Raw genomic sequence first — 12,035 nt, forward strand, 5'->3', positions numbered from 1 at the left:
CTTGCCCGTTAGGCCATCCCTCTCTGTGAAGGATTCAAATCTCCTCTTTCTTTCTCTCTCTCTCTCTGCACAAATGGGGCCATCCATCTATCATCAGTCATGGCTGCTTGTTCTTGTACTTTACTGCTCGCTTCTTCTCTTCTCAAGCTGCCCACCTTCTTCCGCAGGTCAGTCAAGTTATTAGACTGTGAATTTCTGAATTAGAAGGAAGTATGGCGTTCCCCTTTTCTCTTCAGCTATCTAACGAGAAAAACATTTGAAGATAATTCACGTCCAAAACACCCGCTAATGCTTCTGCTTTTGGGTATATACCTATTCTGGCGAGATATCCAAAATCATTCCGTCAGTGGGTGGTTTTGGTAACCCCCTGCCTGTTTAGGGTTTGATGTAAATTGGTACAAAAAATTAGGGACCATATATATATATATGAATGGGAGCTATTTGTCTGTGTATGTTGTTGGTAGCAGGAGGAGATGGGGAGAGATTGGCAGCAGTGAACCTGGGTGGATGGCTTGTGATTGAGAAATGGATCAAACCCTCCATCTGGGAGGGCATCCCCAATGATGATCTCCTTGTAATATTTTCGCACTCTTTATTTTTACCATTTTACTTCAGAACTATAATATATCATTGTCTTTGAGAACTACTTAATACCTGCCATCCCATTATTGAGGACAGAGGTTTTTGCAATCTTAACAAAATCTTTTGTCCTTTTCCTTTTTGATGGTTATCTATCCTGTCTCTTCTTCCTTGTTTTTGTTTTTTTATTGTGCGTTTCCTATAGGATGGCTCTCAAATTCAGCTCAAATCAGTCACTCTGGAGGCATATGTTTGTGCAGAAGGTGGGGGTGGAAACGAAGTTTCTGTAAACCGAAAAGATGCATCAGACTGGGAAACCTTCAAGGTCGGTCCAGATATCCCTATGAATTAAAAGAGAATTCAATTATGGACTGTATATAGAGCTAGCTAGCTAGTCGGACAGAAAGATAAATAGATAGATAGGCTATTATGAATATATTTAGAGGACCCTTTGAGTATGTGCTTGTTTGTCACTTAACCTTAAATTTCCATTTTGTTTTTGTTTCTTCATTTGTGTTATAGATATGGAGACATTCAGATACAGTATACAGTTTCCGGGTGCATAACAACCAGTTTCTAAGTGCCTCAAACGGTGGCGGTGGTAATATATATGCCTCAGCCTCCACACCAAAGGAGTGGGAGTGGTTTACAGTCACCAGGAATCCAGACAACAAGAACCAAGTTCACATCAAATCACATAATGGAATGTACTTACAGGTTAAGGCTTATTCTTTGGAAATAAACTTGGTCATATGAATTCATTCAATCAAGGGAAATTCTGGAAACTATGTTGTTACATTGCTGGAGCTGATTTATAAAAAGTAATTTTGACATGTAAAACAATGCCTACGCCTGCTCTTGGGTTTAACTAAAAGGGAGAAGTAGTTTTTCTTAATGTTAGACTCATAACTTTTGGATAAAACACTTACACAAATTTACTTTTGATGTAATTCTTCAACTCTTGAAATATCCCAACTTTGATGTAGGCTAGAAACGCGAATCAGATTACAGCAGATTATGTGTCATGGGCATCGGAGCCTGGTTGGGAGAATAACGATGCCACTTTTGAGATGACAATATTTAAGTACTCCCCATATCATGGAGAATACCAATTGGCTAATGGTTGGGGTCCTCAAAAAGCTCCTGACATTTTCAAGGTCAGCCATCTAATCCAATCTAACACTTGATGGCTTTTCCTCTTGCTCTATCTATGCTCTTGAGTGGAGACTAATGTATAGATGTATTTTATCTATGAGGTTTTTAGATTAAAACCATGTACATGTTTAGCCTCTGTTAAAGTAAATGAATAAATTTACTTAGAGCTCTTTACATGGACAATTGACACATACATGTCATATTCTGTTTTTTGTAAGTATGGTTTGAATGAAGAAAGAAACAACATATAACATGGTTCTGATACCCAAAATATCGGATATATTAAGCATATCCTTTAGGTTTAATGATGTTTCTTTTTTGTGATATTCAATGTAGAAGCATAGGGATTCTTTTATCACTGCTACTGATTTCCAATACTTGAGGAGCATCGGTATTAATGCTGTCCGGATCCCTGTCGGATACTGGATAGCAAGTGATCCAAACCCACCAAAGCCTTTCGTTCCTGGATCCTTGCAAGCCCTGGATAATGCATTTCAATGGGCAGAGTAATGACCCTGCGTCTCTCCAACCTCTTTATTTTCGGGTTATCATTGGTTTCTAACTATAATATAAGAATTCGTTTTGTTTTCAGAAGCAACAATTTGAAGGTTATAATAGACCTCCATGCAGCTATTGGATCTCAAAATGGTGAAGAACATAGTGCAACAATTGATGGTGTTTCGGAATGGGCCACTGGGAAGGACCCAAATGGGAAAACCTATGTTGAGCTGACGTTAGAAGTAATTGAGTTCTTAGCATCAAGGTAGCGCCATCCTATCTATCCCACAATATATTGTCTCCTCTCTTGGATGTGATGTTTTGGGCATAATAGCAATTGAAAAAGTTAATGCAAATGCGGGTTCTGCAGGTACAGCCAGAGACGTGGCCTTTATGGAATAGAATTGGTAAATGAGCCGCAAGCTCGATATGTACCCCTCGACACACTGAAAGACTACTACAGAAAGGCGTATAAGATTGTGAGGAAGTATAATGCAAACACATATGTGGTAATGTCGGAGCTCTTGTGGGATGATCCAAACAATCTTGTGGATTTGGGGAAAGAGTTCAATAATGCCATCATCGATCTCCATTACTACAATGCATTTGGGCCCACATTTGCTAATATGAATATCCAGCAGAACATTGACTTCATCTACAATGAACGTAGGCAAGAGATTGAGAGGCTGAATAAGAATAGTAATGGTTTGCTAACCTTTGTAGGTATGTATGATCACCAACAAACACAGCACACCCACCACAGTCTTTGTTTTATATGCTTGAATAAAAATCATTGTCCACATGAAATTTCACATCATACCAATCAATACAACACACACACACACACAAGAAGAAGAAGAAGAAGAAAAAGAAAAAGAAAAGATAGGTGCATGCATATATACAATACCTAGATAAGATACATGTATGCATACTTGAATGTAACATATAGACCTCATACCTTTGTAGGTAGTGCATGCATATATACCATACCTAGATAAGATACATGTATGCATACTTGAATGTAACATATAGCCCTCATACCTACATGTAATACACTTGGTAAGAGACATAGATACAAACAACAAGGAACATGCATGTATGCATGTAGTGAGTCAGTCATTGACTCATGATGCATGGTTATTTGAAAAGGAGGAGTTGAGTGGTGGAAGTAATGGAAATGACTTGAGTTGTGTGTCCACCAGGTGAGTGGACGAATGAATTGGCTTATAAAGGGGCAAGCCGAGCTGAGTACGAGATGCTGGGGAAAGCGCAGCTCGAGGTGTACAGCGAGGCGACAGCAGGTTGGGCATATTGGAATTACATTACTGAGGAGTCGCCACACTGGGATTTCAGCCGAAGTTACAAAGAGGGATATATGCTCAAGCCTGTCAAGGGATGGAATAATCCATAATCCATGCATTTATGCATGACCTATATTAATATATATATTTTGGAACTCTAACCCACCATGCCATGCCAGGCCATGGCCTAGCCTAGCCTTTTGTCTGGAGATTTCAACATTGTTGTTGTTAATTAGTTAATAATTATTAATTAGCATTCACTTTTTCCAAATGAAATAAATGTGAAGCCCACTCACTGCCTAAAAGAAGCAAAACAGTAATTTAATGATTGCGTGTAGAAATCATTATCTATAATTGACTACTCTCTCTCCGAGTGGCTGGCTGTTACGTTAGTAGTGCCCACAAAAATCCAAAATCTTTTGAGGATGATCAAATTATTTATGAGGAAGGTCGTCCAAAAAACATTGGATATTATTTTGTGTGTAATATAAATATAGGATGGTCGCTCTGTTATGACGGTATAAAATAGAGAACCGTTCACTTAATATAAATATAAAAGAAGAGGAATCGTTTCAGTAGTCATGAAGCGTGCCCGATTCCTCATTTCTAGGGTAGGGTATTTAATAAACCTCATCCTCCTGAAAAAGGGGGCCTCCCATTTTGGGAAGTGGAAATGTGCTCTCGCCTTCAATAACTATTAATTATCATTCGATAAGTATTAGTTTGTGATTTCTTAAATTAATATAACTTACACTTGGTATCAGAGCGCAAGTAAGATCCGTAGGGCTGAGTTGCACAACGGAGGAAGCAAAGGTGGAAGTTGATATTTCAAAAGCATTGGTATATGTATGAAGAAAGCACTCTCGAATTTGCATCTTGGATAGAGTTCAAAAGAGAGTTGCAATAATATTTTATCCCTTAGAACGAGCATTTATGCCTTGTGGATGAGTGGAAGGCATTGAAGCAGGGAGAGGGCCAACTTGCTGTCTATACTTAGAAATACCGTCAATTAATATTATAGTTACCCCATCTACATCCAATCACCAAGCTTCATGGGTTTGTCTCGGGCTTAAGACCACGTCTTCAGATGGAGGTGGAGAAGATGAACCCACAATCATGTGAAGAAGCCATGCGAGTAGCAGAACGAATTAGTGACATCGAAGCAAATACACGTCCGACATATGGCAATCAACAATATAGGGCAAGGCATACCGTTGCTCACTAATACCCTAACAACATCATCTTGTGGTCCTATGATGAGGAGAGGATATTTTGAGTGTGGCAGTTCGCATCTTGCATTAGAATGCCCAAACAAAAAACAATTTTAGGTGAGAGTTGCCTATTCCCCACTTGAGATAGCCGAAGGCAAGGAAGGAACCGAGTGGGAAGCAGACGCAACGACAACATAGTATGCGGATGACGTAGATGAAACCATAATTTGAGCTAGAGAAATTAGAGCATGACCTACCTGCCTTAATGCAACGCAAGCAACTTATTTTTACAAGTTCAAATCAATGGGTACACGTGCAAAGCTATGATCGATAATGGAGCAACACATAATTTCATAACGCCAGTGTGTGCAAGGAATTTTGGCTTGAAACTACAACCACTAAGCAATCGTGCAATCAATTTTGTATAGGGATTCACAAATACATGCTCAATAATGGAAGATGTTAAGGTAGAAGCGAGAGATTGGAAGGGTCGAACAACCTTTGTCTCGGTAGATATGGATAGCTTTGATGTAATTTTGGGTTTGGAATGGGTGGACAAGTATGTCATCTCCTAGTTTGTGAAAAACGCAGATAAACTTCTACTAGACAATGAGGATGGAAAAGGTGGCGTCATTGTAAACATGTACAAGCATAAGGAAGAGAGGGTTACAAATCGGAATGCTAGAATCGCCTCTTTGCACGTGTGGCTATGCTCAACCAAGGTTGCAAGTAAAGCCCTAAAGAAAGGCAGACAACTTTTTTATGTACCTCCCAATACAAAAGAATATAAGAAAATCAAGACTTCAAAAAGGGTGATGATAGTTGTCACCAAATACTCAATCAGTTTCGTGATGTGTTAACAAAGGAGTTGTCGAAGACACTTTCGCCTCAACGATCAATTGATCATCAAATTCCTCTCGTTTCGGGAAGCATGCCACCCGCAAAAGCTCCCTACCGAATGAGTGCGACATAGTTGGAAGAGTTAAAGAAGCAATTGGCAAAATTGGAAGATTGTGGCTTCATCCGGCCGAGCAATTCTCCTTATGGTGCACCTGTAATTTTTGTAGCAAAGAAGGATGGCACAATGGATTATGCATGGATTATAGGGCTTTGAACAAAATTACAATTAAGAGTATGTATCCTATGCCTGTATTAGCTTATTTATTTGATCAATTACTAGGCAGCCAATATTTCTCTTGAATCGATTTGCACTTCGGATACCATCCAATTCGGATAGCAGTAGAAGACATTGAGAAAACAACATTATGTACTAGATATGGCAGTTTTGAGTGGTTGGTCATGAGCTTTGAATTGACTGGAGCATTGAGGACCTTATGTAGGCTTGGGAATGATCTTTTCCCCAACTATCTAGATAAGATTGTAATAATATACATTGACGATTTGTTAATTTTTAGCAAATCGTTGGAAAAGCACAAGCTACATGTCACTCAGGTCTTACAACGACTAAGAGGACATAAGTTAATCGCCAAGCTAGAAAAATGTGAGTTTGTTGTAGAGAAAATAGTGTTCCTTGAGTTCCGAATAGGAAGGGAGGGACTAAAAATGGATACGACGAAAGTAGAAACAGTAAGGAAATGGCCACAACCTACCAAGATTATAGAGGTACAACAATTTATCGGATTTGTGCAATATGTTAGGAAATTGCTTAAGAATTTCAGTGAAATGGCAACCCCACTCACGGATCTCATCAGAGGTGCCTAGAGAACAGGCTATATTCGATTAATGAAAAGATGTCGTATGCTCACAACCGACATTCCAATTACCCGATTTCACGAAACCATTCGAGATCCACACCGATGCATTTGATCAAGCATATGGCGCCATGCTATTTCAAGAAGGACACCCAATTGCATACGAGTCCAATTTTTTTTCAGAAGTAGAGATTAGGTGGTCGACACACGAGAAGGAGATGTTGGCCATAGTATATGCTCTCCGGAAATGGAGGCATTATGTACAAGATAAGTTTACACGGGTAGTAACAGATAATATCTCACTAAAATACTTCCAATCATAACCACGATTATCAACAAAACAAATGAGGTGGCAAGACCTATTGGTAGAAATTTGATTTAGAAATCATACATCAAAATGGTAAGTTACATACAGGATGCCTCAGATACAACACATATCAGTAGTCACCAGCCAAGCATGTATGGAGGAGATACAACAAGCTCAAGAGTGGGATGTGGGAACCCAACAACTTAAAGAGGACGTGGAAAGTGGCAGGACAACACACGGAATGTATAGGCTACACAAGGGCTTATTATGGAGTCAAAAGAGGGTGGTAATACCTAATGACATGCAATTAAAGGCCAAGATCCTAAAAGAATTGCATGATGGACATGTAGGGCAAAAACTGACATTATTGGCCATAAAAATATATTTCATGTGGTCGAGAATGGAAGATTATGAAGGCAAGGTATGTACGTACATGCAAGGTATGCCTGATGGTGAAACAAGGAGAGGGAAAACACTTGGACTTCTGCAACAAATGTTGATTCTAGCCAGGCCATGGGACATGATTAACATGGATTTCATCTTGGATCTACCTCCATCCAAGGGACACAACATATTGATGGTGGTCGTACTAGCTAAACCACCTCTGGTAGTGAATCACATTGCTCATCTTTTCTTTAAGCACATTTTTAAGTATCATGTGTTGCCCGAAATAATTATCTCTAATAGAGACCCACGTTTTACAAGCGGTTTTTGACGAGGGCTATTTCGGGTGTTAGGGCATGCAACTTCGTATGTCTTCATTGGCTCATCCACAAACGGATGGCCAAACCTAGAGGCTTAATTAAGGTATTGAAGACTACATTTGATGCTACATCCTGGCTGATTAGGAAGATTGGCTGGATCTTGTTGACAAGCTGGAATTTTGATATAACAGGGCCATTCATTCGAGCACTGGTTGTTCTCCCTTTGAAATAGCAATGAGGAAAGCGGTACTTACGCCAATTCGTCAAATTCAGCATAAAGATATGAGGCCTACAACAGAGCTGGATATTGACAAATTCCTGGAAACATGGAAGCAAAAGATGGAAACATCAGAGGCCATCCTCAACAAAACAAAGACACAAATGATCGTTCACGTCAACAAAAAACGAGAACATGTGGAATTTTTTCCAGGGGATCTCGTGCTTGTAAGTGCATCAAGCCGTTTATTGCCCGAGAGATTAACGCCAAAGTTCATCACAGGTTCTATGGTTCGTATGTCGTCACAAAGAAGATCAATAATGTGTCTTACAAACTTCAATTGCCAATGACATAAAAATATACATGATGTTTTTCACGTTAGTCTATTGAAAAGATTTCATTCAGATGCGAGAAGCAGAGCACAATAATATAGCTTATAAGCCAGAGGCAATTTTGAAGAAGCAAGTTTGACGGGGAAAAAGTCATCTTTTGGTCAAGTGGTAGGGACGATCAATAGCGGAAGCTTCATGGGTGACGGAAGAAGCATTGTGTCAAGCAGGGTTTGAATGGTTGATGGCACTACTAAATCAACCCAATCTTTGTTAGCTAGCAATTACTTTAGTTTTGTGGTTGAAACTCTCTTTAATGGCGGAGAGTGTTACGACGGTATAGAATAAAGAATCGTTCACTTAATATAAGTATAAAAGAAGAGGAACCGTTTTAGTCATGAAGCAATCCCTATTCCTCATTCCTTCATCTTCTTGAAAAAGGGGGCCTCCCATTTTGGGAAGTGGAAATGTGCTCTCGCCTTCAATAACTATTAGTTATCATTCAATAAGTACTAGTTTGTGATTTCCTAAATTAATCTAGCTTATCTCCTTTAATTCCCGCGTCTCAACGTTACACGCTCATTCCTGAGAACCTTGTGCCCTTAAAAAGAATGAATCTTCACATTGCACCACCCTACATACATACTACTACTGACTGACTTATTGACTGCATGCATCACCATATTCTTCTTCTTCTTCTCCATATTCCATTTCATGTTTTGAGTTGATAAAGGCTCTACAACCTCCCTCTTTAAAAACTGCCATCATGATGACAAGCCACAACGTAGGCAACAACAGTTGTGTTACATTTTGGGAGTGGGGGCTTGGCTGCTCCTAGAAGATATAGAGATAGCATAAGTACTTAATTGAAGCCTTGAATCATAACGTATATATAAACTTGGAATTACTCCTAGTATGGTTGGTTGGTTATTCATTCGTACCCCTCCTTACCTCTCTGGCAGTAAAGTAAAGATTTATGGACAACATGGCCACTATTGTGCGTGATTATTAATGGGAGGAGGAAGTCTGAATAAAATTGATATTGAAGCATCATCCTGTCCAGATCTCAATATCATTCTATGAAGGATCTATGTATTGATGGAGTTAGCTCCTCGATGTTATTTGGGGAGTTCGGACCGGCGTATACCCTTTTGATGGCGAATCGGGTGGAGATGGTTGTCGGGCATCTCTGAGCCTCACACTCACTTAACGATTAATAGATGATTAAGCACGATATCTCTCTCACTCTCTCAAGCTCGCTCTCATAGACAATAGGGTAATGAATATAGACAATAAGAGCAATGAATATGTTTATTAACCCTCTTTGCTAAGAGGTCTAACACCAACAAGGAAGAGAGATTAGTGTTCTCTAACTAAACATTTCACTAATCTCTCTTAAGCTTAAAGGTTACAAGACGGAGGAGAGGAAGCTCAAGCTCTTAATCAATTGGGAGATCTATACAAATGGAAAAACCCTTACAAAGCTACCACCACGTGGTTTATATAGCATTTACATTTAGGGTATGGGCCTTTCACACTTGGGTGTCCCTTAGACCTCTTTCCCCTTGCCACTCCCTCTTCGTAGGTCCTTTAGCCATACTACGTCCTTGTTGATGCACTCTTCTTCATTACCAGTTGTGGTGCGATCCAAGCGTTTAACATCCCCCCCAACCTAATGAGTGCACACTCCCGGGTGCACTGTGGGAGGCGGCGGGGATGATGTTGGAGACGACGCTAGGGGTTGAAGGGAATGCCATCTGTGAAAGTGTTTTTAGAATTCAAGGTATTGAGGTCTACAAAAATATAAGGTATGGAGCATTCACACCCGAAGGCCAAGAACACGAGCTAAGGTTTCAAGTACAAGTCAAACTAAAAGCAAGAAAGATGGAGAAAAGTAAAAGAAGGAAAAAGCAGTCAGCAACAAACGCTCATAACTCTCTCGTTTGACACCCAAATATCACGTGTAAATATGGGTTAGAAAGCTTATGACGAGAGCTATCCGTAGCTTTTTAAAACTCTAAATTTGGAGCATGGATGAGGGAGATATGACGATTAGAAGATCGTTGTGTCATAGCTAAGAATAGGAGATGGAAAAGCTCTAAAAAAAGCGTGGAAAAGAAAGCAAGCAAAACTTATCTACTAGAGGAGAACTTCATATAAAGCAAGAAGAGTGAGGTGGTGAGGAGAGTTTTTTTCTTGTGGTGTTTTTCTTGCCTATTCATGTAGTGCGTTTTTCTAGTGATCAATTCATCCTTGTAGGCTTGAGTTTATGTATCTTCTTTCTCTTGTTTCTATGATCATCACTCCTTATTAATATATCTTTGTAGATTTGGGTTTCTATATCTTCCTTCTCTCTCTTTTCTATCATCATCTCTCTTTTCACCATCCACCGACAAATGACGGATTGGACGAAGTGGTGCAGAAGGGAATGTCATTCATCGACAAATGTAGCGTAGTGCAAACGTCGGTGACGTTGAACTGGAACTCAACAGGGGTAGCATCCGCGAAGGTCTGCGTTGTTGTGAAGATTCGCGCGTGCGTGTGCTACTCGAGCGACCATCGGGGTCTTGGACTGGGGAGGATGTTTGCAGAATTATCGAAGAGATGACGATCAATGTAAGATTAGATGATATTGGTTTACTTGAGAAGAAGAAAGATTGTACACTTGAGAAGTAGAAAATATGAAGAAGATAAAGACAAATATAATTATATTGATGATAATGGTGTTGGTGATATCACATATTGAGCCCCCCTTACACAAGCTCAAGTAAAGGCTTTTATAGGTCTTTCCCTACTTGTGACATGCACAAAACCATGGGCTAAAACCATGGTTTTGTGCACACAGTTTTGCTTATGTCATGCACAAACTATGGGTTTAGAACCATGGTTTTGTGCACATGGTTTTCTAATGGTTGTTTCATCTATATTTTATATATGATAAGTAAATACATAAAATCTACACTATATGATAGTTGTCCTAGTGGTAAGGCAATTATCTTGTATCTTAGAGGTGCAAGGTTCAAACCTTGCTTGCACCCCTTTGTATGAACTCAAGTGCCACTAGGCTTTAGGAGGCTTATTTCCTAAGTGTATGTGCAATGTTGCACATCCTTGGTTTATTCGTCTCACTTGGTTTCACACCGTAGCCGAAAATCGTCACGACAACGCACAACACAAGCAAGATTCACATATAAGACAAGTAGATGAGAGGAAACATTCGTTTATTGCAAAAGAAATTGATTCTTTATAAACTTAGAATCATGTTACAATGGATTGTATATGAAAATGAGAGATAAATCTTTTAAAGAAAGGACCCAACATCCATATAAGGAGTGGTCCAATATGAATATGAGAGATTTATTTATTTTTGACAAGGAAGATTGAGCAAGCCAAGTAAGCCAAAACTAGGAGTTTGATATCAATATGAGAGAGAATTTTTTTTTGGAATCGGAGAGAGAAGAAGAAAAGAAAAGAAAAGTAGAGGTAAAAAATGGAACATATATTGATCTCCCTTCCCAATGTTACTTTGCATGTCCACTTTTAGTTGCATGCTTCCGTTTTTAGTTGCATGGCCTTGGCTTTTAGTTGCATGAGACCGTCCGTATAATTCAGCCAAATGACCTAATCATCCATAAAGTTTAGCCCGTGCGCAATCCGTACGTGCGTCCCGTCCCAAGCCGTGCATCATGAACCGCCGAGCCGCGCGCCCATCCTAACCGTGCACGCACCAAGTCGTGCGTCGCGAACCGCCAAACCACGCGTCCGTTTGAAACTTGCACACCACACATTCTAGCCCAAGTCATCTTGAACATTCTCTGCTCCACACATTGATATAATGAATAGGTTTTGGCTTTGTATATATATTGGGGAATCCAATGTTATCCTATCTATGTGGGATATCTCAAAGTTTTGTTTTTTTCCCTTTTCTCTTCAACCTTCTCACTCACATAACTTGATATTTGTTTATCCATTTCATGCGTAGTAAAATACGTTATGAAGCTCTTAAAGACATCTATCTTTCC

The 12,035-nt window shown here is 39.6% G+C and overlaps 1 protein-coding gene across 2 annotated transcripts; it reads left to right on the forward strand.

The window, feature by feature from the left end:
* Positions 1 to 3,644, forward strand: LOC147861965 (putative glucan 1,3-beta-glucosidase A). 2 transcript variants are annotated; one of them, XM_087322969.1, is made up of 9 exons: positions 1 to 167; positions 465 to 574; positions 785 to 904; positions 1,102 to 1,296; positions 1,566 to 1,736; positions 2,071 to 2,240; positions 2,327 to 2,497; positions 2,603 to 2,955; positions 3,435 to 3,644. In XM_087322969.1, exons 1-9 carry the CDS (start codon positions 74 to 76, stop codon positions 3,641 to 3,643), a joined length of 1,593 nt encoding a protein of 530 aa, XP_087179095.1. In that variant the 5' UTR covers positions 1 to 73; the 3' UTR covers position 3,644. The 2 variants fall into 2 exon arrangements, with proteins under 2 accessions (XP_087179095.1, XP_087179096.1); XM_087322970.1 differs by having other exon boundaries at positions 468 to 574.
* The last annotated feature ends 8,391 nt before the right edge of the window (positions 3,645 to 12,035 follow it).

Source organism: Azolla caroliniana, unplaced genomic scaffold (genome assembly GCF_043228905.1).
Source record: "Azolla caroliniana isolate FFs.n. ecotype wild unplaced genomic scaffold, voAzoCaro1.0.p SCAF_7, whole genome shotgun sequence".
In the NCBI taxonomy this organism is placed as follows: Eukaryota; Viridiplantae; Streptophyta; class Polypodiopsida; order Salviniales; family Salviniaceae; genus Azolla; species Azolla caroliniana.

Bases quoted from the DNA above. Each gene is read 5' to 3' on its own strand.
- LOC147861965 (XM_087322969.1), top strand. From the start codon at position 74: ATGGGGCCATCCATCTATCATCAGTCATGGCTGCTTGTTCTTGTACTT. The intron at 575-784 runs GTAATATTTTCG...CGTTTCCTATAG, and splicing joins TCCCCAATGATGATCTCCTT to GATGGCTCTCAAATTCAGCT. The intron at 1,297-1,565 runs GTTAAGGCTTAT...ACTTTGATGTAG, and splicing joins ATAATGGAATGTACTTACAG to GCTAGAAACGCGAATCAGAT.